The sequence below is a fragment of the Topomyia yanbarensis genome, chromosome 3 (assembly GCF_030247195.1).
Source record: "Topomyia yanbarensis strain Yona2022 chromosome 3, ASM3024719v1, whole genome shotgun sequence".
Taxonomy (NCBI): domain Eukaryota; kingdom Metazoa; phylum Arthropoda; class Insecta; order Diptera; family Culicidae; genus Topomyia; species Topomyia yanbarensis.
Genome location: NC_080672.1, coordinates 395,931,462 through 395,958,390, shown reverse-complemented (window position 1 = coordinate 395,958,390; position 26,929 = coordinate 395,931,462). Strand labels below are relative to the sequence as shown.

The 26,929-nt window shown below is 39.5% G+C and overlaps 1 protein-coding gene across 3 annotated transcripts in view; it reads left to right on the top strand.

The window, feature by feature from the left end:
* The first annotated feature begins 4,581 nt into the window (after positions 1-4,581).
* LOC131688911 (glycine receptor subunit alpha-2-like) overlaps positions 4,582-26,929 on the top strand; it is a 33,037-nt gene continuing 10,689 nt past the window's right edge. Inside the window, exons 1-8 of one of the 3 annotated variants that reach the window (XM_058973531.1) lie at positions 4,582-5,429; positions 5,902-6,005; positions 21,215-21,282; positions 21,642-21,874; positions 21,954-22,036; positions 22,210-22,362; positions 22,422-22,669; positions 22,799-22,966. In XM_058973531.1, the coding sequence (XP_058829514.1) occupies positions 5,407-5,429; positions 5,902-6,005; positions 21,215-21,282; positions 21,642-21,874; positions 21,954-22,036; positions 22,210-22,362; positions 22,422-22,669; positions 22,799-22,966 (1,080 nt within the window). In that variant the 5' untranslated portion in view covers positions 4,582-5,406. The remainder of the gene's footprint in view (positions 5,430-5,901; positions 6,006-21,214; positions 21,283-21,641; positions 21,875-21,953; positions 22,037-22,209; positions 22,363-22,421; positions 22,670-22,798; positions 22,967-26,929) is intronic. The other 2 variants (XM_058973533.1, XM_058973532.1) reach the window with 2 other exon arrangements.

Sequence of the window (26,929 nt, the reverse complement as noted above, 5' to 3'; positions counted from 1 at the left end):
ATGCTCTCCAGTTTCTACCCTCAGTGACCTTGACCATGACGGGCCGCCGTATCTGAGGACTTGCGGTTGTTGACGATAACTACCTCCAGGGCCGGCGGAAAGCGTGGGTAGTATGGGTAGTACTACCCACTCAAAATTAACCGAGTGGGTAATTACCCACTCGAAATTTTGAACCATTTCAAAAAATTTAGATGCGCAACACATGTATCTCGCTCTACACACATTTGAAAACATCGATGTACCACAAATTCTATTTGCATAAACGAACGTGATTTAATGTGAATGTAATGTAAGCGTGTGCATTGCGAAAAGGGAAAAAATCCTTACTAATGGACTCCTCACCCTATGGTTTCTACCCACTCGGGCGTAAAGTGTTTCGCCGCCCCTGACTACCTCCGTATTATGCTGAGCGAGCTCCAGGCCTCTCGCGCTCATCCATTCCTCCACCGTGTTGATCGTGTGTTCTGCGGTTAGTTCTACCTCAGGGATTTACTCCCCATAGACCTCCAAGGTTACGTCGTCGGCAAAGCCGACTATCTTGACCCCAGGAGGAAACTTCAGTCTCACAACCCCGTCATACATGAGGTTCCATAATACCGGGCCTAGGATCGAGCCCTGCGGGACTCCGGCGGTATAGGAACCCTTTTCTGACCGGCATCTGTCTCGTATAACAGTACGCGGTTCTGGAAGTAACTTTCCAGGATCCGGTACAGACCCATCGGTAGGCTAAGCCGGTGTAACGAGAGCGCGATGGCATCTCAGCTTGCGCTGTTGAATGCGTACTTCACGTCAAGTGTCACTAACGCACAGTATCGAATGCCTCGCCTTTTCCGTTGGATCGCTATCTCGGCAGTCTTTATCACTGAGTTGATAGCGTCCACCATGGATTTACCCTTTCGAAAGCCTAACTGGTTGCTTGACAGGCCGTCCGTGCCTTCTGAGTGCGGGGTTAGCCTGCTGAGGATGATCCTCTCCAGCAATTTGCCAGTCGCGTCGATCAAACAGATTGGTCCCGGGTTTCGGCAACAGCACCAATTTCTGCCTTTTCCATCTATCGGGGAAGTGGCACTCGTCAAGGCATCTCTGCATATCTAGCCTGAATATGTTAGGGTTCGCTATGATCGCTGCCTTGAGAGCGCTGTTTGGAACTCCATCCGGCCCTGGAGCTTTGTTCATTGCAAGGGAATTAGCCACTGCGAGTAGTTCTTCATTCGTCACCGGAGCCACCATTTCGGCCCCGCCCACATTGTCTCGCGGTGCAGGTGGCCAGGGGCTTGTGGCTCGAGACGGGAAGAGTACTTCGATAATCGTCGCCAACCGGAGACCGTTCTTGGGGTGGAGAGCCCCCTTTGGTCTTGTCCATCACGATTATGTAGGCGTCACCCCACGGATTCGCGTTGACACTCTCACACAGGTTGTCGAAACACGCTCTCTTGCTGCTTTTAATAGCCTTGTTAAGGACCAATTTCGCAGCTCGAAACACTTCACGGCGGTTCTCTCTTGCATCCTCGGTGCGAGCTCTTTGCATCCTACGTCTAGCTCTGAGACAGGCTGACCGTAGAGCTGCAATCTCGGCACTCCACCAGTATACCGGACGTGTGCCGTTTCTTGGCAGGGTTTTCCTCGGCATAGTGGCATCGCACGCGCGTGATAGAACGGCTACCAGCGCATCCCCGCTTAGACTGTCGGCGCTAGCCTCCAGTCCCAGGGCCGCGGTGAAAGCTTCGCTGTCGAAGTTATTGGACTTGCACCCGCGTACCTGACAGGGATCTCCCGCCCTCGGATGCTGCACACCATAGTTGATCCTAAAGCGGATTGCTAAATGATCGCTATGGGTGTAGCCTTCGTCTGCCCTCCATTCCATGCCTGGAGCCAGATTCGGGCTGGCAAATGTTACGTCAATCCACGCCTCCACCCCGTTTCTACGGAATGTACTAGCGGAGCCATTATTAGCTAGCACAGTATCGAGTTTCGCAAGCGCCTCCATTAGCGCTTGGCCCCTGCTATTTGTACAGCGGCTGCCCCACTCCACTGCCCAAGTGTTAAAGTCTCCCGCTATGACTACCGGTTTCCGACCTACTAGGTCTGACGAGAGCCTGTCGATCATCTGGTTGAACTGTTCTATGGGCCACCTTGGTGGAGCGTAGCAGCTGCAATAGAACACACCATTGATCTTGGCAATTGCAACACCCTCGGCGGAGGAGTGTATTACCTCTTGAACCGGGATCCGTCCCGTTGTACAGATTGCCACCATTCTAGACCCGTCCGACACCCAATTGCCGTTGCCGGCAGGGATGTTGTACGGGTCTGATAGGAGGGCGACATCTGTCCTCGACTCCGAGACCGACAGCCACAGCAGCTGTTTGGCTGCTGCACAATGGTTAAGATTTAGCTGTGTGACGTTCACGACTTCTTCTTATTTGCCTCACCGAAGGGACACGAAGGCCCGCCCATAGCATGATTACGGGCTTGTTTCTTAGCGGTGCAGATAAGGCACTTGTGCGCCTTAGTGCAACCCCGCTCCTTATGCCCCTCCTCGCCGCAGCGACGACATAGCTTGCTCCTGTCTATGCCCTTGCACTGGTAGGCTTTGCGGCCGGACTCAAGGCACCGATAACACCTATCCACTGAAGGCGGCTGGGGTATGCTAATTGCGCTTACCGATCAGCCGATCTTCACTTTACCTTTCTCGGTTACCTTTTTGGCATCCGCCTTCAGTAGCCTGAGGTAGGCTACTTGGGTGCCGGAGGGTCCCCCTCTAAAACGCACAGAGGCCCGCTCGATTGTCATTAGCAGGCTCTATTTCAGCTCCTTGCTAATATTATGTTTCGCGCTAGTGAACTCGATTATTGCATCGAGCTGCTCCACCACTTTGCACATCGCGGATAGTGGCCCGTCCAGCGAGTTGGTAGGGCTATTTTCTACCACTGCTGAGGGGTCACTGGTGCTATCGGATGCAGCACTCGTGGCTCCACTACTCTCCCCACGGGGGGGGGGGGAGTAGACTTCGCCAAACCACCTCTAGCAAAGGGGTTTGGCACCTCCGTTTGTTTATTGTTTTTGTTTTTGTTCACTTCATTCATGTTGATACCCACGAGTTGCGCGAGAAAGAAAGTTCCGCCACGCCAGAGCTCCGCAGTAACGTGGTAAGGAACGCTTACTGTGGGGGTTGCCCAGGTACCCCACAGGCTCCGTTAACGATCGAGCATCTTTTTCATCCCCTCGATCACTCATCCCTCGGCACGGGTCGCTTCTGGAATTGGGGTTATGACCTATCTTGCTTTACGTGGTGACCGCGGCCCAGATCATCACAACCATCCTCCTTTACCAGGGCTTTGGACCTGTAGCTCTGGTTCTCAATAGTTCCAGGTACGTATGTTATTACAGACATGCTACTATTGAGATCCGTCATTCGCTAGCGGAGTTAAATACAACCCTTTTGAAATCATCAGAAGGCGATGGTTCATTATGCGGCAAATATGCCAAACAATAAACGTATTTCTTGTTTATGTCATCAACAATCATATTGACTGTGACAGCATAAATATCGCGAGTTGTGAGGTCGAACATAAGATATGCGTCAATAGCACTATTCGCAAGCATACATGCACGAGAGAGTTCATGTGGATTCGTCATGCCATTTTTGTTGAAAGCTACAAAGACGGAGTTAAGTAGCTTTCCAACATAGAAATTTCCTTTGTGGAAATACGATTCTTGAACCAAAGCTATTGAAGATTTCCCTTCCTGCACAAGGCGGGATAGATTCATAGTTGCTATACGTTTATGCTGAAGATTAATTTGTGCTACTCCAACCATACTCGATTACACAACTACACATTTCATCATCAGCACTTGTTGTACAGCAGCTAGAAGATACCAAACACGTTGACTTATAATCGCCTATAGCGAACCCCTCCTAGTGGATCAAAGCCAAAAAGGCCAAGTGAAATTCGACCAAACGATCAACAGACAAATGAATTTCGACCAACAGACCTAGAACCTAAAAACTGCATGAAAATGACTTCAGGGTAAATTAGTTATGGAATTTGCGTTTCTAACTTAGCTACCAACTTCAGTGTAGTTCAACGATGGCCTCTGCTTTTACCCTGCAGCATTATAAACTACCCCACTGCTCTCTGGTACATTCAATCTTACAGTGTTATGGTTTAGTTCTCAGCATGCTTGCCGGAAATGTTAGCAGCAGAAAAATCTATCAGGAAAATTCTAAATAACCTTTCAAACCACGTACTTAAAATGTAGAGTCTATAAAAACCTTAGCCTTGACCGTGAGCGAATCAGACAAATAGTCATCTTTCGATGAACTTTACATCCTTTCTGCACAGCTCGTAGGTAAGCGACAGAAGCAAAAAAAAACTAAAGTCATTTAATAGTTGACGAAGGGAAGAACAAAGCTCAACAATAGTAAATACATATTATTAGCTAGGGTTGGGGAAGGAAACACGCAGTCTCGAGACTCAACGTCAACACCCCAACAATTGAGCCAGCTACCTTGGGACCCCTCCGAACGACGACAGCCGCCGCCCCAGCCATCAGCACCAGCGGAGAAGTTTTCCTCTATCGAGCCACCATACATCGACGGGCTCACGGGCTCACCCACCGGTAGTTGGTCGGTTCAGTATATAAAGTGAAGGCGCACAGCGCGGCCGTTGTACGTCACTAGTTCCGTTGTGATGAAAAGGCGAAAAAATCGCGGAAAATCTTCTACTGCTAACCGGGTACGGGTACGGGCGCTTGTTTAGTCGCGGTTATCCTGTCGTTGTCATTCCATCGTCAAAGTCGGACGTGTTATCGCGGGTGTGTGTGTGTGTTTGTGTGCGCGCGGGGGCCACGCTACGGATAGAGCGTCGGGGTTATTATTTCAAGTACGGGATCGAAAAACGCGATGTCACCGCCTTGCGGCGAAACAGTTTAGTAAATCCAAAATCCGCGCCAAAAAGTGCCTCGCAGGAATGCCTGAGCTTTCCTGCGGTTTCATCAGCCAATCATAACATCAACTCAAAGCATCGTGAGAAGGCCAGGAAGCAAACACGAAGGCAGCAGCAGTGAAACGAAAGGGCAAAGTTTTATCGATTCCGAACATTAAAAATCAGCGCCACGTTACTTCGGTCGTCTTCCTCGGTGGTGGACTCCTGGGTTACCTTCTGGGCCAGGAGACCCGAGCTTGTGGCACACTGCCGCAAAGTTTGAAAACTTCTTCCGAAATCCGGTCGCGGTCGACGGTTGCTCTGTTTCCGGAGACGTCCGCGGGGAATGAAAGGAAAATCAAAGTGCAGACGAGAAGCAGCATTCTACTTAATGAGTGGGTGCAACGTGTCGATTTCTCCCGAGTGAAGCAGTAGTGCCCGTGGTCTCTAATATGAGTCTTACTGAAGCGTGTGGAGGATTATGAATAAAGTGCTCTTTTATAGGTCAGTGCTAATTTTCGGATTACATGGTTCTAATGACGCCAAAGTCGATGCTTAACGGAAAAAAATCGCTAATTACCTTGGCCGTTGGGATAATGGGGTACTAGTGAAGCATATTGCATGACATTCAAGAAACTGTAGAACATGGCCTTTCTACAAACAGCTAGTTCTTACATGATGTTTACATTGTTTGGTTTTGTGTTGGTTTCTTATTGCTGATGCGAGTGCCACCAACATAACTCTGGAATATTGTTGAAACACGAACGTTTCAAATGAGTGATCTCTCGCACGTCAGCAAGGACCTGACTGGGTTAGTCACGCTCACACGGTACAAGCGTGCATCCTAGAAGCCTAATGAAACCAATAGTGAAGCGCCACGCGAAAAGACCACCACCACCGTTGTGTGATTCGCCGTTATAAAAAGCGCCAGTTTCACGACGCCTCGAGAGCTAATAATAAACTGTATCTTTTGCAGTGTCTTCTACCTGTCATTGACGCTATGGATCTACGCGGCTACCGGTGCATTAACTTATCGACTTCCAGCAGGCGTTAAAGTGTACGATAAAAATGTCAAACCAAGTAAGTGGAATGCGTGGGAGGGGTGCAACAACTAAACCGAACGTCACCAACGGGGTGCACTGTTGATTCTCTTGTGGTCAACGATTGTGTCACTGTTTCTCCAAAATATTATAGCGTGTTGTGTTGCTTAAAAAATAATAGTGGCCATTAATCGTAAACCGTTTCTTTGCATAAATTTCAACCAAAGCGAAACGTATTCGAATGGACAGATTCTACAATATTTACCGAGGGTTAAAAAATACCATTAAAATGTCTTTATTGCATTGTACCCCTTAATGCTATAAAAAAGTCACATTTTATGGATTCCCTGTCACGTACTGTTTATGGTCAGAGAAATCTTAACGCATGGTAAATTTTTTTAACCACTAAGGAGAACATTTTTAAAAACACGTTTGCGCGTAGAGGGCACAAAACTTAGCTAATTTTTTTAAGGATGTGCATTAGCTTGCTAAACCAAACCAAGTTTCAGTTCCAATAATTCTCATCAGCTTCATCAGAACTCCTTTTCTCGTGGCACATTACACAGGACTAAAAAAATTAAAATAATTTCAGAAACGCAAATAGTGTTTTCGTTTTTTGGAGTCAGCATCAATCCAGCGCTAGCTTAGTTCAGTCACTAAGTTAGTGTCGGATTCTGATGAGAAAAACTCGAAACGCATCTCCCATAACTAATTCAGATAAATCTTGTTGATAGATTTTGTAGAAAGTTCGACATATCTTCCATGTGTATGTGGTATCAAATATTATCATGTAAAGGTTCATCACAAAAAATAAGTTTAAAAATAACCACGGTGACAATTTTTGACCCATTTCCGAACTGAAGAGTTCATAATCGTGATCAAATTGTATTTTTTTCTTGGTTTTGTAAAAATTGCTGATTTTTTTAATGTTACCGTTATCGTGCCTAGTATAGAATACTTTAATTTATGACCTATAGAGACAGTTAAAGCCCGCAATAAACAAATTACAATTACAGTTGTCAGTGAGTGCTCCACGCAGTCTGGACAATGTGAGTCAAAAAGGCAATTAATTATTATTAATGAATAATTCATCTTCGTTTGAAAACTGTTCATCATTTGTAGTGTTCTTCGATTTCAAAAGTAACTTATATAATTTACTAGTCCCATCAAGACTAGAGACATTTGAACGCTTGGCTTTTCCACCTGCTTCGCTCGAAGTATCTAAAAACATTCCTATTGGTCTTACGAGACGATTTGAATACCGTTGAACTCTATCTGCTTCAGCAATTCCAAGTAAATCTGCAGTGTCTAGAAAGTTCGATATTCTACCAAGGGGTTTCTCAAGAAGCACACGCAACTCAAATTAGACAAGCCTCTTCGTTTGAAACTACTATGAGTGAGTTTGTCTTGTGCACGACCTTTCAATTCATATTGACGACCACAGTCACTTGTCGCTAAGCTCTTTTCGTTGATGGTCTAGTTCGTCGAGTTGGCATTACGATATATAATGATATCTAAGAAAACATTACAATGATCTAAAGAAATGTATCTGTGATCAGATAACGAGGGTTCGAGGTCGTTTGAAACAAGTCAGTTCGGTAATTCATGCGATATTCTGTCGGAGCAGAGAGTTACATCTAACACCTCTTTCCTACCGCACTGTTCGAATGTTAGGTGAATTCAGAGCCTGTCAAGTCGATATCTGAGTTACCCCAAATGATGTGAAGGACTTTTGCATCACTGCCAATTAGGATTTATTCCCGCGGAGCGAAGAATTCAGGCATCGGAAAGTTACTTCGTGTCCCCGGATATAGCCTAAACGGCATTTATAACATTTGCTCACTTTTTTAGCTACGACCAATAAAAAAATTTAAGTAAATCTCTCACGGAGGAAAACTATTGTTGTTTTCTTTTTTTTTAATACCTTGTGGCCCACAATTTCATGTTTTAAAATAATTTCAGACAAATGCTCACCACGAATACGTTTTACATTTCTTATAAAAGAAATGTATAGAATTCGCTCAAACTTTCAAGATTTTTTCCGAGGCCCGGAGGGCCGAGTCTTATATACCAATCGACTCAGCTCGACGATTTGGGACAATGTCTGTGTGTGTGTGTGTCTGTGTGTGTGTGTATGTAACGGACAAATTCTCATTCGTGTTTCTCAGCAATGGCTGAACCGATCTTATCCAAACCTATTTTAAATGAAAGAACTAAAAAACAGTATGAACGCTATTAATTTGTTTTTGATTCTGATGTTTAGTTTTTAGGATATGAATGTTTGAATGCGTAAAAATGGCGTTTTTTGCAGTTTTTTAAAATTTTCTGCCGAAGGTGACAATATAGATTAACAATTTATATGTTTTTAGACAGCTTTAACGAATACCTTTCGAACAAGCTATAGATTGTTGAAATCGGACTATTATCAAAAGATATATTTAACATTAAATGCGGACGAAAGATTTTTATCATTTCCCATTGCCAGAAATATGACCAAAACATGTAATCTATTATTAACGCCGAAACGGCTTATTTTAGGTCAATAGTATCTTCGGAGAATTTAATGGAGGTAATATGCCCTTTCTTTTGGTATTGTGCTTTTGCTGATTAATCCCCCTATGAGTGAGATATTTTCACAAATTTTCTTGGAAGTGATTATATCGAAATGATGCCTTCACCAAATTTGTAGCTCTTACTTTTGCGAATAACTTTACTGAAGACTTCAAATATCTATTTTGAATACTTTAAAAGTTATGGCTTGTTGTTTGTGGATTACTCTTTGTCGCCTATTTATTGTTCAATATAGTAATAATCCATTGAAATAAGCCAAACATTATTTCGATAAATCGAATTTCGTATTCCATTTTTCTATCTACAACCGCTAGAAATAATCATCGAACACTTCCAAGTTGTCTGGAAGGAACTTGATAACGTATCAGTGCAAAAATGTTCATTTGTGCGAACCTTCTGACTGCAATTTTTCTAACTAATGACCATCGGATCGATCCGAAACCTTTCGGAAAATGAAAAGCGAAATAAATAACTCCAAGCAACGGCGTAGCCAAGAGAAGGTTTTGGGGTTTAAAATCTTACAACCCCCCCCCCCCACCACACCCAAAAAAAATATTGGATCGAAGTTGAAAATTTATTGATGCAGACTGATTTAATTCAATATTACAAAAAACATTATCTGATCCGTAGATTGATAACCCGTTGTTGTAAACATCATGAGGACTTTTGATAAATTGTCGGAATGGGGTCCTGATATGTAACTGATCTATTGGTCTTGATTTCACAGTTGTCTAATAGCATCAATATCAAATTCCTGCCTGAAACATTCCAATAGAAAATTCCAGAGTTCTGTAATCAATCATAATCCTCAGATTTATTTTCAAATTTTCAGCTTTTTTCCTACACAATATTACGAAAGCTTATTAAACAATTTTTCCTAATAAGTTTGTGAAAATTATAAACTATTTGAAATTTTTTAATAGTTTTATTTTTTATTTAACCGTGATTTTTTAATAAATAGTGACCATCCGCTTCACAACGTAGTCTATTTTTCATGGCTTGCGGTGAGCACGATCTCTCGAATTGCTGAACTGAAAATTATGGAATAGAAATTAATTTTTAGTATTCTTTACAGACCCGCTGGTGCCCTAAGACGATTTCGCTAGATTTTCAGAGCACTGTGCACCCAGTGCATTAACGCAAGTGACGGAAGGTTATCGAAAAGATTCGTGAAAATGAAAATTCCAGTAATGATGATGATTTCCGCAAACGGTTCGTTTTCGAGTGGTTTTTATTTGTTCTTTGGCATTAGGATTAGCGATAATCATTTCAATCAAGGATACTACTGGGAAGTCACCTTTAGAAAAAGTCGATGTCGAAGTAAAATTTGGAACTCTGCACGCATGCACTTCAGAGATAGCGTGATATCAGGAGCTGCGATTTCATTTCAACGCTTTTTTGTTGAAAGGGCGATACTTACAAATGAAAACATAGGGCTTTTTTCATACATGCGAATGAGGGCTTTGAAACGCAACAAATTAACCTAAAAATTTTGATTCTACGATATTGCTTTCTTAAACTACAGCAAAAATACCACGGGCGAAACTGTATTTTTGTTTGTTTATTTAAAGTTTCGCCTTCCACGCTCCATGCATATCAACAGGGCGATACTTTTTTTGCTAGCAGTATAGAGGCGAAACTGTTATTTTCGTATTATTTAGGATTATCAAGCTGATATCAGCTGTAAATATTAACAATGATCTCTATTGAAAAAACACGGACGAAATCGGTGGTGTAGAACGGTAGTTATTGTAAAAAACGTAAGGGCGATACTTCAATGCTGATAGGTGGGACCGAAAAAGTAAACAATCGTCAAAGGGGCGATACTATCATTTTGTCAATTTCAATAGCAAAAACAAATTTTAATTTAATAATTTCAAATACTTTATGAAATTTTGGGTTTCGATCACTGAATCATGCAATCTAGGATGTAAAAAAACACAATAGTTCTTAAATAGGATATAGAACCAAATCTGGAAATATTCACCGTTGATTTTCTTTGAATGGTATCACTGCTAGTATCGCCCTTTTCAAGAAAAAGCGTTGATTTCTTAGTTCTCAGTCGCATTGGAAATTTGAGTAAAATATAAACTTCAAATCGATTAAAAAAAAATCGTTTTTTTGTTTCAGTACAATATATAACCCCTTTAGGAAAATTCAGTTTTCCCACCACAATATAGATATTTTATTAACAGAGCATTAACAATAATTCGTTGGTATGTCTATTTTATTTATTTTTTCGCTTTCCCATTGATTTGGTTTGAGATTTCTAGCACTGATGTTGTCCTATGCTGATTTGAGCGATTCTCTGAGTCCTGCCACTATCCCATGTAGTATATGTTATCAAACACATCGCGAAGCATCAAGTTCTAAATGCTCTCAAACGATATAATATCCGAAGAGTGATAAGAGTTATAAGAAATGTCTCATCACACTGTTAGGTGGATTAAACACGTTTTACAAATGGCATTCGGTGTTTTTTTGCCAAAAACGTACTATAAATTATTCACCCGAAAGCAACAAAGAATCTTCTGGGCTGTTTTATGATTGTTTTGTTTTATGATACCTTCATTTTGGTGATACAGTTATAGTGATTAATGCCCCTCGAAGCGAGATATTTGCTACCTTTTTTCAAGTATGAAAAACAGGATGAAGATTTCAGCAACGTTGAAAAGCTTGTTTTAGCGAACATCTTTACCGAAAACCAAAATTCTCTACTTCTAGTACATTCGAAGTTATAGAATGTTGTTTGTGAAAGACTTTTTTTAACATAATCTTTTAATCTTTTTTAGATGTTGAGGTAACTATGACACAATATGAACTTTCATAATGCGATAACCTTTTATGTTTTGCACCTAAAAGTTTGAAATTTTTTAACTTTTCCTTTTTCCTGGAGAGCAACGGCTTTCCATAGAGTTCCGAATTTTCTGACATTCCTGAAGGTACAAAAAAGTTACGAATAAGGTGTTAGCGGGTCATATTATCCCGGATTTCGAACTCAGTTTTAAGTTCTTACTTACTAAATTAACAATGAAACTAATAAACTATAACTTGAACCAGAGTGTATGTAAGGAGAGTGAAGACAACTGTCATGATTATCTGTCAGTGATATTCCAAACGGACAAACGACCTCTCAAAATACATGGATTTGACTCGTTTGGGATGACACTGACAAATAATCATTGTTCCAATTGTGACAGTGTCGTCACTCTCCTTATATGCACTCAGACTTGAACATTTAAACGGGCTGCCAGTGTTTTCATTTCCGAAATAAGTGCTGGTAATTTTCTGGCATTTGTGTCCTCCTATCTATAAATATAGTAACTATAACACCTTTGTGTTAGAGTATGTGTCCGTCCTAGATGCATTATAGTATAAATGTTCACATTCGTCATTTTTGAGTGTGTTGGTTTGTTGCTAGTGAAATTAATCATGTCGCCCGGTACAGCGAAACACATAATCAACAAAACGCCCTATCGAAACGAAACTTACAAGCACGTGGTCACAATAAGTATGGCGGCCGGGATCGCAAAAGGGTAAATGTTTACATCACTGACCAATCAGAACGAAGTAAGGGAACACGAGCTTTTGTTTTCTCCCTCATTTCTTCTTGTTGGCTCGAAAAAAAAAATGACAGCCGATGCACACATAGAAAAAAATGTGGACACCTGTACATCTCGGTGTCCGTCCATCAGGCCGTTAGGCCGAAGAAGACATTAAGTCAAAGGGACAGTAGGCTGAATACATATTATGCCGAATGGGCATTAAGAAGAGAGATAGGGAAAAAGAAGTCGAAGTTATCATGTGGAGCTTTCTTGGTGTGACCTAATTTTTCATATATCTCGACTAAACGAATCTCATATTGCATTGTCTGAAAAATAAAAAAATATTTGTTTCAGTTCTTTCAAATTTATAATTTATATGTAATTTTCATAGCAATATACACTTAGGTTTTTTACGGGGGATACAGGCCGCGTAAATGAAAACCGTGTAAATTTCAATCTCCGTGTAACTGAAAACCGCGTGAATTTCAAAACCCGCGTAAATGAAAACCGCATAAATTTAAGAATCCGCGTTAATGGGAACCTAGGATATGAGTTGACCACTTTAGTTTTAAGTCAAGAATAACCCCAGCGTACTTAACCCATTCATGCCCATGTTGTTTGTGGACAACAACGTTTTTAAACTGCTATAACTTTTGATTGAGGAAAGATTTGCTCACAAAAACAAGTAAGGCTAATAAATGTGACTACTGCCTTTCATTTGTGTATTAACAGTTACAAGGATCAGTTCTAGAGCTAAAGTTATTGCAATTCATCTGAATGCATTCCGATGGAGCAGTGCTGCCAGGGACAGTTTACGATGACGACTGAAAATGAATTTTTCATATTATGTTCGTTAAGTTGCAATATTATTGAAAACTGATCAAACCTATCAATTTATATTGTCTTTGGCTATGTTTTTCACGCAATTGGACTATTGTAAATATACTAGGAGAATTGTATTGAGCATCGGAAGGTAAAAATTGAGTTGCTAGAAGCTTGCAAGGGAACCTACCTTTATGAAAAAGGCTTTTCGTGTTTCTTGACCCCACTGTTTTTAAGGAAAAATAGTTTAGAAACCCTATATGAACGAGAAAAAAGTTGGGCATGAAAGGGTTAACTTAATATGCTACAATAATTTGAGAGTCAAAGAACTGCAACAGACGAATGAGCTTCGGTTGTGATTCTTCGTTGCATGAAAAGCACAATTATTGTTTCATTTGGATTAACTGATAGTCCAAAATAATACATTATTGCTCAATAACACATAAGGCTTGCTGCTTCAAATCAAAATGCGTGTTAATACAAATAACGGCGACCGTTATATGGTAATCATCCGCGTAATGTCGGAAACCCAAACTTATTAGGTTTTCTCAACAAGTCTTCGGCGACAAAATTCCACAGAAGAGGTGACAGTACACCACCTTGAGGACATCCGCAGACACTCGACTTGTCTGAACGATGAGCACAGATGCCGGTTACTAAGCATTGCGTGTATCAAGTTCGTGATATACGAAGGTACTGCATGACCCCGTACTGCTTCCAACATGGGAAGCCACGTTGTCAAAAGCAGCTTCAATATCAAGAAAAATTCTAAGAGTGATAGCTTTTGCGAAAAACCCTTCAAATGTTGTAGACTACATTATGTAACTGAATGGTAGTAGACGTTCCCCGATGACATGCATGGTGCATTGCATACAGCAGGTACTCGCCCAAACTAACATTCCGAATGTAATGGCCAATTAACCGTTTCACTGCTTTAGGAAGGAAAAAAGTCACGCTGGTCGGTCTATAGCTCTTTGCTCCCTCATAAGTAACGCATAACATAAGTAACCTTTGGAAATGAATTTTACAATTATTTCCCTCCAGGCTATTGAAATGTATCCTGTTGCAAGACTACAAGTAAGAACTTTTTTTCAAAATATGCTTGATGTTTTCATATCCTCTTTGAAGTAGAACTGGAATGATTTTAGCTTTTCCCGGAGACCTATACGTTGCATTGTGACGATGACTTCATCATGTTTGACTGCTGATTACACTAGTTTACAGCATTTCTGAACTCACTAAGCTGATGGTCATTTTCGATGCAAAATTGTGTGCTGAATCCGAAAATGAAGTTCAAAAAATTTACAGTAGGACTGTTTTTGAGTTACAATGAAAAACTGAATTTCACCTTTAAAATAAAAAGTACTTTCAGTAAAATCCAAATATATTCGGTTGTAGTGCATCGATATGAAATGTTATAATATGAATTAAGAGGAAGGGGGGAGGGTGGTAAGGGTTGCAAGGCGAAAAAAAAATTTTTTTTGGAGCTTTGCCTGAAGCGAATTGATCAAAACTTTTGTACATTGTGGTGTACCATCTAACATTCTGAAAGTGTACTATGCAAAAATATCGATAAACGACTCGGCGACGAAGCTTTTTGTAGAACGTCTCTGGAAAAAAACATGATTTGCGGTGCTACCTGCCATTACAAAACTATTTAACTGATTTCTTTCAAACTTTGTCTACAGATTCTATATAAAAAAAATACCTAAACCCTACGTTAAGCTTTCGAGATAAATTTTCAATTAAGGGGTTTCTTACTCATTTTAAATAAAAATTTAAATTTTTTACGAAAAATTCTGCCTTTTTGAGTGATTATCTCAATAACTCAACGTAGGGGTATTTTTATATAGAATGTGTATGCAACGTTTGAAAGAAATCGGTTAGTAGTTTTTGAATGGCAGGTAACACCGCAAATCATGTTTTTTTTCCAGAGACGTTCTACAAAAAGCTTCGTCGCCGAGTCGTTTATCGATATTTTTGCATAGTACACTTTCAGAATGATAGATAGTACACTATAATGTACAAAAGTTTTGATGTACAAAAGTTTTGATCAATTCGCTTCAGGCAAAGTTCTAAAATATATCACAAAAAAGTGTTTTTTTTTTCACGCTGAAACTCTTACCTCCCCCTCTCCGCTTAAAGGTATTTGAATGCACTTTGGTTCGTTTGTTTTAATGTGCCTACTGGTTCTGACATTATTTACCAGTTTATAGAACTTTTTCTTAATTTTTAATCATTTTTTAAAGAAAAATGAGCGTTTGGTCAATATTTTAGGCAAGATAAAGCAATCCTAAAAATTATATCTTTATAAGAGATTAAAGCATGTTAATAAACAATGAAAATAAGCCCTTATTAGTTTAAATCGGACGGAAATTGTGAATATTATTCAATTTTTTGTAGGAATGGAGTTTTTAAGTTTCTCTGAGCCAACTTATTGAACCGTCTCGATTTCTGTTTTTCTAGGGCTTGTTTCATAATATATGAGGCACTCTCTGTCAGAATTCTGTTAAACAAATAAATTGACGAATTTGGAAAGAATTTAATGTAGGGTAATAGAAGAGCTCATTTATCCAAATGATTCTCGACTTCTGATAACAATAATTTCAGGCTCAGTGGAGTAATGTCATCAAAAAATTGCCATTAAATATACGCATAATATTTACATGTGTCATGCAGAATCGTATATGTATAAAATTCGTTGTAAACCTCACGCTTCACAACGCCTTGATACACATATCGGAAACTTATAACGGCGCAAAATGTTAAATGCTTGCACTAGCTTCACAAATGAAGACTTATCCACCTATTTCATCCCGTTTTGTTCTACTAACAATTTATTTTACGTTATTAAAATATTTAGAAGCTTGTAATTTGAAATTATATTGAATTCACATTGGCTTCTACGACGTACCGATTTTACTGTACTGGTCCACTAAACTTCAATATACTACAATAAATTGCGTAAAACATCTAAGCACAATTACAACATATTCTACATTCTTCAAATCATTCTGAAGTTCACATTTTGAGATTTTAAACCTAAAATAAGTCTTGTTCGATATCCTACATAATTTCAAAACACGAACTGCTAGATGTTCTAGGAAGGAAAATAAATAAAAAGTTTTACAAATTATCAATTTTATAATACTTGACGTTTTTTATTAACATTGTACAAAACACAGTTGAGCAGCTAGCGTTTCAAAATACGAATTTTATGCCGTGTGAGGGTTTAGTTTACAACGAATTTCATATCATAAGTGTTATTTTATGTAATACACAATATTACACGCGGTATTGCATACCAATTATTCGATGACTTATAACCTCATTTAGCCTTAAATTATTGTTATCAGAAGTCGAGAATCGTTCGGCTAAACAATAACAATAACAGTCTATTATCTTTCTCCTGACTAAACCAGCCTAGAGACCGTGTGGCATCCGGCGGGTTGAAGTATCTCAGCCAAGAATTGTTCCAGATCCCATGTCGTAAGAGGTGACTGATAACAGGAGTCCTCGAGTGGAAGTGTTTCTCCCTGCCGAGGACTGAATGGCTGGCATGATTGAAATATGCCAGTCACGCACGGAGTGTCGTGGGTATTGTCTTTGCTGTGTTAAGCGAGTCTCTTACACAGTAGATGTTTGCTTCTTCGTAATGTGCTGTAAGCGTCGGAAGTCTCCTCCATGAAGATTGTTGATACTACCGCGTGTTTTAAATTGCCGTATAAGTTTTTAAATTATAAAGCAGGAAATGTTTGTGTTTGTTTGATGTGTTTACTGTGAACCGACCTTCCACTAATCACAGTTGATAGACCTTTGGAAAGCAACTATCATCAGCATGCAGCCACCATAGCTTTTAAAACCCACCACCAGATGTCGTCGACGGAAAGGGGTGGCGGTAGGCGAAGGAACGGGTGGGGTGGCGATCAACCTGATTGGGTAGCTCGCTGCGCGTTATGTACCATAGACGGGGGCAATGAACTTGGCCAAAGGGGAATGACCGAGGCTGCTCTAGCTCGCTTCGACTAACTTACAACGGGAAAGGTCGATCACTTACCCGGAAAGCGTCGAACAGTCAAGTTAATTGAAGAGCAACTATTGGAGTAAATTTATAAGTGAATTTGAAATCGTGAGGAGCTCAAGTGGACAACAGGTAAAGTCCGAATATGATGTCATGGCCCAAAAAAAAGACCAAGAATGCCCGTCAGGTTACTTAACCACGATTTGTGTTCTGTTATCTACAGGACCCCGCAGTTTTTGCTGAAAATCTAACCGATGCGCAGTTCGTTGGCTTTTCTTCACGCCACGCCATTGTTCCGGGATTCCGGCTCGCCATCAATTAGCAGAGGACCAAGGCCGCAACCACCCTTGGTGTAACTCAACGACACCGAAGATCGCCACCCCTTAATCGGTTCCAGTCCAGCGGACGGCAAAGGCCGTAGACGCGGCGGAAAGGAGAACGGGAGTTCGACAGTAGGAGAATAAGGTGGTGAAGCAGCAATAAAAAGGTCAGATAGAATTAAGAAGTGGAAAGTGGAAGAGATTGAAGAAAGAGTTTGTGAAAGTGAGGAAAATAAAAGTAGAATTTGCATCAACTAATCGGGCATTTCCTTGCTACCCGCGAAACTCCAGGATAAGCGTGCCGACCCTGAGGTATTTGTTTCAGGGAGTGTCAGCAGTTCACACGGCTGGGGCTGGCCAACACTTACAGTGCAATGCTCTGATCGACCATGGTTCGAGTAACCCAAATTAATCTTCAGCATAGACGTACAGCAACTATGAATCTATCCCACCTTTTGCAGGAAGCAAAACTTTCATAGGTTCAAGAACCGTATTTCCACGAAGGAAACTTCTATGTTGGAAAGCTACTTAGCCCCGCCATTGTAGCTTACAACAAAATGACAAGACAAATCCACACTGAATGTCTCGGGCATGTAAACTTGTGAATAGTTCTGTCGACGCATATCTTTTAACCGACCTCAAACTCGTGATATTTGTGCTGTCACAGTCAAGGTGACTAATGATAACATCAACAGGAAATTCGTCTATTGTTCAGCATATTCTCCGCATAATGAATCATACCCTTCTGATGATTTCAAAAGGGTTGTATCATACTATGGCAGAAATGGGTTTCCACTCATAATCGGCAGTGATCCAAATACCCACCACATAATTTGAGGCAGCTCAGATATCAATTTGAGAGGGACCAAATTGATGGACTGTTTATGCAGCACAAATTTGCATATACTTAATGTAGCAAATCACCCAATATTTGCACGATCTGGCAGAGAAGAGGTGTTAGATGTAACTCTCTGCCCTGACTGTATTACACATGAGTTGGCAAACTGGCTCGTCCACAACGAGCTCAAGCCGTCGTTATCTCATCATAAGTACATCGTCTTTGATCATTTGAACGCCTAGATGTAGCAACCGCTTGCGGTTCTACTGTGTGATAATTCAATTTTGAATAAGTTGTAGAAAACATTGGATTTAATTATTGTAGATTGTAAATTCCTAATTCCTATTGTAAATAATAGCAAAAATTAGCCTTTTCTCCTGTTCTCAAATATTCAATACCTTCATTGTTACGTAAACAAATAAACATAGCGAAACAACGAAATTACTAGAACCTATTAATATGAGCAACTCAATTCATTTCAATAATTCACTACCACAACTATTAGTAGTTCATTCATAATCAACCACAAATAGAAATGCAACCATCTACCAACGAAGCGCATCAAAGATGAAAAGCAAATGCTATATTACTTAGACTGCAACATTATACAAAATGAAAACCCAAACATAAATAAAAATTTAAATTAAAAAAAAATCATTTCAATACCAGTCATTTAAAACAGTCGAAATAGGAAACACATCGAATGCACGCTGCCGTGATGCACAAATCCTCGACAACCTAGGGGGTACGTTCCATTTGAGCCAGTATATTCTGATTCCTCATTCTGACGGCCTAAAATATGTGTGATAAGGCGGAGTTTCGTACAAAAATAACATAATTGATTCTGTACCAGACTACAACGGTGAAGTGGAAAATGCCTAATCTGGCCGCGAAAGTATCGTGCGACCTCAAGAAGTCCAGGAGTCATTTTTAGAGGTTTTCATGTAGATTTGTCCATTTAAATCCCTGAAGTGATGAAGAAATGAAAATTTGCCACATGCTCGGATCGCTAGCCAAACAAGGATTGTGTTCCGAATTTCGACATCTTCTTCTTTCACTTTCTGTACAGCTTCCCTGTGCAAATTTTGCCACCTTGTTGGTGACCCCTCCTGCTTGGTGCCTTTCGAACTTTTTATACGTGTTGTAAAAAACATTTTATTGCTATTGGTCCAATTTGGAATCCTTTACTCCCTGCACAAGGCGGGATAGATTCATAATTGCTGTACGTTTATGCTGACGATTAATTTGTGCTACTCGAACCATACGCAATCACAGCACTACACATTTCAACATCAGCAGCAGCAACTAAAAGATACCAAACACTTTTGCTGTAGCGAACCCGGAAATGGGTATTAGGGACATAGCCATCATTTGAATTCCACAATTTGCGAAGCAACATACGTCCACTTTGTCAGAGATGCACTACAGCACGGATACGACCCATGACAGGCATATTTTAGATGTTACTATGTTTTAATAGCTGCAAGGTTCTACCGCATTGATTTTGTTGGCTATTTTTGGCAAATTTAAGACTACAAGAAACGAAAGCAATACAATTGAAAGACGGATTACGTATTCTAGAGCGAATCAGTTAGAAACTTAGAATGGAAAACTAGGACTAGGCAGGCTCATATAGACATGATTGAAAGGAAATGTGAAGAATCCTTTGCCTTCTGCTGGTAGGAGTTGGGCGTTTCACCCAAGTCTACCGCATGGTAGCTGATAGAACATCACTCATCATCATGTTTTAGCACCGAAGCTGGTGTTTTGACGTCCTTATCCGTTCACGCTCTTTTCATTTTGTTGCTACCGTAGAAAGCAAATTGCACCTCGTCAACGCTAGTCTAAGGATTAAATGTCATCATTAGGTTCACGAGAAAGCATGAGATAGGAACTAGTGAACACTGTGCTATCGCACAGTTTGATTACCCGGAATATTTCGAGTTTTTAATGATTGTTAATAAATAGCTGCAAAACATGGCGTGAGTTCCACCTACCCCAACTTTTCATCACACAATGTTCAGAAGACGCGCACTGCCAACAGAATCTCCTGTCTAAAGCGCAATCCATCAGAATTATTCCTTAGAAGTAGTTAAGTACAGTTCCAGCAAGGTAAATATTTGGAACGCCCCAATCGAAATGAGATAATAATTGCGCGTCATACCTTCCACCTGTATATGCGAGAGTCGTTAACGGAAACAATGCATGCATCTGCCGCCCTTGAACAGTAACATGATATTGTCCGTGTGTTCCTTCTTGTCGCTCCCTGCACTATTATCAGGTGCCACGGATGCAATAAGATAATTGCATTTCCATCCATTTACTTGATTAACTTTTTCCAGCATTTTAAAGTTCGCTCAACTTCTAGACACCGTCTTCGTGTAGCATAATAATATGAGATTGAATACGGCTAGGGGGGAATGAATTTGTGAAATTAGTACCTCGAATTTCACCCTTCGACTACATCAATTGGCCCACCTTTTCCGGGTTCCTGTTTCAAAACTTAATCAAATTTCTCGGTTCGATTCACAGCCTGGGTTCTATTTATAGCGAACCATTTAATTTCCTATACATTTAAAGTCGTGGCCTTGATACAGCCTGTTTGAGTTTATCTAACTACGCGAAATTCCTTCCGAGCTAATAATTGCTGTTTGATGGTGGCCGGCAGCATGTCAATCGGCACGCCACGAGCTGCAACCTGAAAAGATTGCACGCTACCGCACCGATGCGTAGGTATACTAAATCGACCCACATCTCAAATCGACAGCTTTGGTGCAATTCTGCGGAATTATGATGATAACGCGTGTATGACGAAAATTTAATGTGCATGCGGAAACTCTATCCGTTCTGGTGGTAGGCCCGTTCCGCGAATAATTGAAAATATTAAACGATGAAATATGTTTGTTGTTAAAATGCTTTGCGTTATTATTTGGGAGAAACAGTGGTAGCTTCGTGTTGGTATAAGAGAAACAATTATTTTGATATTTTATTATATTGAAAACTGAATTATGGAGGAAGTTCCTAGTTTCGCTGTGCAACGTGATACGTCGAATGATGGAGGCGCACGGTTGTTCTACTGAAAGGAAAACAAAAAATGGTAACCATTGATTGAATGTTTTATGTCTTCCACAGGTTCTATTACCGATATATCAGTTTCACTCTACATCAACCGAATATCTGGAGTGGATGAAAATAAAGAGGTTTGTATCTGATGCATTTGAAGAGGTATACAGCATTTCAAAATTATTGCGTTTGCTCGCACCCATTTTTCCTTCACAATTTAAATATAAATCAAAATATTTAGCTATTTTTAGTCTTAAACAATACAACAAAGAAAAATTCAAAACAATATATATATAGCGTCTGTGATAGTTCCGTTTTACGCACTGCGCAATGATTGAAAAAAGTTGTTCACAACATCAAAATTGTTTAAAGTGCTTCCATGGCAATCAACGGCCTATATCAAAGTTCACTGTTGCTAAACCATAAGCGTTCTAGTGTTTATCTTTACCCACATCATTGTATTCCCATTCTTAATGTACAAAAATTTTCACCCTAGGAAATCTCAATCGACGTATTTCTGCAAATCATCTGGGAAGATCTACGGCTGGCTCCGGTGGAGGAACCAGAAATGACGAAACAGTACGTGGAGCTGACACCGACCGAACGGAACATGGTGTGGGTTCCCGACCTCTACATCCGGCAGCTGCGCGAGATGAAGGTGATGACCCTGCTCGAGGAAATGAGCAGTCTGCGGTTGTACAAAAATAGCACCTTATCGCTGAGCATAGGGTATGGTGGGGTGTGTGGTGGGAATGGGGGTGTTGCTATTATTGATTATGCTAATGGGTTTTGATTGATTATTTTACAGTGCCACAATAATATTTAAATGCGATATGGATTTCGTGCTATATCCACTAGATGTACAAAGATGCCCGGTAGATTTTAGCAGTTGTAAGTAGTTGCTAGAAGGTTGTTAAACATGGTTTTTCGTCAGATTTATTAGACCACTCCGAGATTTTATTTTTATTTATTAATTTATTATTTCTGATCTGAGAGTATGTATCTGAACCAAATTGTAATATTTCAAGCAACAAATTACTTAAATTTTTCCCCTCTTTCTCTAGATAAGTATACCGTTAAGGAAATGCGCTTCCGCTGGAAGAACGACAACGGTCTCACATTCCCGAACGATTTCGGGGATCAGTTCTTCCGATTGCCAAAATACGTTGTCTCGTTCTACACCGAACAGGCACCGCAGACGATTCACTACGCTGATGGTGAGATGCACTCATTACATTTCCTATTTTCGTTTAGCACTAGATTTCAATTTGAAAAGCCCTTCCAGACAACCACAGTTCCGCCCGGCTGGAGATTACGTTGTCGCGCGAAGTCAAAAGCTACCTGCTGGAAAACTATCTTCCCTCGACGCTGTTCGTCTCGATGTCGTGGGGGTCGTTTGTCGTTGTTCCGGAAATCGTCCCGGGGCGGATGGTGCTGCTGGTAACCACGTTGCTCTCTCTAATCACCATGTTCGACACGGTTCGCAACAATTCGCCGGACGCGCTGGAGCTGAAATGCTTGGAGGTGAGTTCATCTATGATTGATTCCGAAAAAAAGAAACAGTCTAACATACGTTATTCTACTACATCCTTTCTCTAACCTCATGGCATTCCCCACTGGCCTGGCTGGACCGATTCCGCCGAACTCGCACAGGTGTGGCTTATATCATGCACACTCTTTGTGTTCTTCGCGCTGATAGAATATTTTATCGTGCTGTTCGGCATCCGGTACGACAAGCACTGGCGAGTGGCGCACAAAACCCACGTGCAGGTTGCTCCTCCGGTACAACTCCAGTCGACGATCAGCCTGGCGGAGACACCGGTGAGTGTTTGTAGCTATAGTGTGTTATATGTGTAAATAAATACATCCTTGATGAAGTGGGAATTTAGCTTTAATTTTCTCTAACGAATTAGCAAATTACGCTATGACAGACGGATATTTTTCTTTTCATACAATACTGTTCTACTGCACTTTGCATTATTAATAATATTTATTTAGTCTTCTTGAAACAGCAGAAAAATCAGAGAAATACTGGATTCAACTGAAATAATACACAGCAAAAAATATTTTATTTAAATCATTTTTGTTTTAAATTTCATTCCGTATACTCATATTTTCAACTCATTATAATTGATTTTATTATTATTTTATGAGTCATTCCACGAGTGAAAAAAGTTTTCTTTTGAGAGGCCGTTTTCAAATAAGATTGCACGCAGTTTTGAAAAATCGTGTTTTGATATAAATGCGTTTAATGTTTTGCGAACACATTCGATTAATTATTCGTGGTAGAATTTCAATATTTTGTAACAATTGCATGGAATTATGGGTTTTGAACATCGCTGATTACGAATCTGAAGTTAGTTTATTGAAATATAAGATGGCCGGACCCCACTAAACAAATAAGTGATATTTAAACCAAAATCGCGAAAAGAAGGTTTTGCGATTTAACAACAAAAATTTGAGTTAATATGTATCAAAATCGAAAAAATATAAATGACGATTCCAATATGGCGAACTAAAATGTGACTAACAATTTTGACAAAAATATCTTTCAGGAAACGCAACAATAAAACGATAAACAGGCGTAGCGTAGTTGGTAAATCGATTGCCTTGTACGCAGCGCACCTGGGTTCGAGTCCCGACCCCGCACATAGGATTAGAATTTTTCATAAGAGATTGTTCTAACCCGAAGAGGTGAATGACCTTAAGGCTCAAGTTACCTCAAGGCTTGGTAGTGTGCGTAAGAAAAATTGTGTTCAGCTTTGCCACCAGATTATCCATTTAAACCTTTTCAAAACTCTTAAAGATGAATATCAGTCGATTTATTAAATAATCACGATTCAATTCATGCAAAATACCTGCTGGAAAAACCATCGGCTTAGCTGAATGGTGCTTTTGAAAAAGCGGCTGTGATTTTTTGTCACACTACCACACCATGCTGGGGTACGCAACACAACTGCGCAATGAAAAAATCACCCGATGGTTTTTCCAGCAGGTATTTTGCATGAATTGAATCGTGATTATTTAATAAATCGACTTCTATTTTTCTTTTAGAGTTTTGAAAAGGTTTAAGTGGATAATCTGGTGGCAAAGCTGAACACAATTTTTCCTACCCATACTACCCAGCGTTCAAATATAACACATGCTCAAAAAAGGTTACTTGAACCTTAAGGTTAAAACCTCTATAATCGAAATAAAAAAATCTAATTTTTGAAAATTTCAAGTGAGAATCTCCCCTGTAATATGACAATACTTAATTTATTCAATTAATTTTATAGCTTTTTGAATATCGTTATTTTTTTATATTATTCATTTAATTAATTCAAATATTTTTCTGCTTCATTTTATTAATTTCATCATAATTTAGTTTTTTTCTATTGCGGAATTATTTTATTCATTCTATTGATTTTATTTGTTTTTATAAATTTTATCCATTTTATTCTATTTATTTGGCGGTGGTCAGCTGTTTTCATCCGCGTCCCTTATCACCTATTTTATAAGGTGATTCATAAACAGTGCTATCTTTGAAAATGAACCACCTTGGTTATGCAACTAATTTTTCCGATCTTATTTTATTGCAAATAATTAAGTAGTCTTCATTTTATTATATTCAGAATTGCACATATTCTGTCGTATGTAATTTTAAATGTTCTTTGATTCGATGGCATTGTAAGGGAACACGTATCCGCCGGTTGATGCCAATCGAGCTGACATTTCTTTGGACTGATCAAACTAATTTCTTTGTTCAGTGTTTATTTGACCAACCAGGAAACTAATCCACTGGGTATTGTGCGTGAGGAATACGCATGATCTTGCCTGAGTGAAATGATGACTGTTGAATCATATATTTAATTTACAGTCCGCAAGAAGAATCAGAAGCCAGTTACCAATTTGCAGCAGTCATATCAGCACGAAGAACATATGCTTTATTGTCATATTCGTTGGCTTGCTTTTAGTCCAACAAATAAATTAAATTAAATCAAATTACTTGTTCTCATTATAATGAATATTTTCATTTGCTTTGAAGTAGTACATGCACTATATTATTGATTGTCATGTTAACAATATTTCTTCATTAGTCTAAAAATATTCTAGCTTGATTATTGACGTAAAAGGTGACAGGTTAGTTTCTTTTCGTTCTTATTGTTTTCAATCTTGTTCTAGTAATTGGTGTAAAGATTAGCGTCTTCGATTATATATTCGACATAAAAAGCTAGTCGTTTCAGGTATTTCGGTAGTGCTTATTTTATACCGTCTTTAAGCACTAGCTGCCGTTAGTTATATGAGTCTTTTACGCGCTCTACAGAGCAGTAACAACTATAATACTCGGTATCTTATTCAATTGTTCGTGGAGAAAGAAATCAATAAATAATTGTCATTTTTTTGCTATATAAATACCAAATATTTTATATACGATATATTAGATATTACCGCATCCATTTCGACAGATCTATTGAGACGCTAAAGGTAATCATCGCTTTTCATAATATTGAAATCTTTTTTAAATATCGTGTTTCGCCGGAATAAAAAACAAGGAAAAATAAAATTGATTCTATTAAACATATATATAAAAGTCAATGTTTGTATGTATATGATTTATAGACTCCTAAACAGCTTAACCGATTGCCGTAAAAATTTGTACATAGTAGGCGTTTGCTATGGAGCGTGTTTGTGTGCTATTGGTTGGGGATTATCTGCCCGCCAGATGGCGCTTCGGAACAAATTGTGTTTTTCTCCTATTTCGATGAAAGTCGCAGCAACGCGCGGTGGGTATTAGCTAGTTAAACATAAGCAACACTCCCAATTGTTGGCAATCCGGAGTTGAAGTTGCTTTTTCGCAAACCGGGCATTTCCAAATTAATTCAACAAACGTTAAGTCAATCAAATTCTCGGCAGCCGGCAGCCCAGAGCAATAAACACATGATAACACATATGAGCGTTGCATAGATCGTCTCACTTATTAAGGCGAATCCAGGTTTGTGTAACTCTTTACCCCATGCTACTAACAAAAAACTCCTTCCCGTGCCAAACGTGGAGATGCAGAGGTATACACGGTCTCCATAACAACGTTTGCTACACTAAAATTCCTTTCCTTCCCCGACGACTGCAAGGACGTGGCCGGCGCCGTTATTGGCATTTGAACGTAAAGAACTCTCGAAACGTGCACATTGAGGATGGATAGCTACTCCCAGGCCCCATTCGTTGATTCTCTGCGCAATTTTGCTTGTTCTAGTCAATCACGGAGTAGCAACTACGAATTGTACGATCATCATGCTCATGCTCATTTTATCCATTTTATTCTATTTATTTGTTTTATTACTTTCGTTTTATTTTATTTATTTTATTCATTTCATCAATTTCTTTAATTTCATAGTTATTATTAATTTTATTCGTTTCATACATTTTATTAATTTTATTTATTTTTTCTTTAATGTTATCAGTTTTATTTATTCAATTTGATTAGTTAATTTAATGCACTTAAGTAATTTAATTAATTATTCTTATACTTCATTTAATTCAAATATTTTTACAATTAATTGAATTATTTTATTTTATTCATTTTTTTATTTATTTTGTTCATTTCACTCATTTAATTCAATTAAATTCCACCTCTAGTTGGATACCTACTGTCCTGCAAACTAATAAATCCAACAGTGATATGTGTAAGAAATGTCTCATCTCACTGCTAGGTGAATTAAGTGGTTTTTTTTCTTGATTTGTTTTCCAATCGTTTATTAAGCCTAACGTATATTATGCCTAACGTGCATTATGTCTAATGTCCAT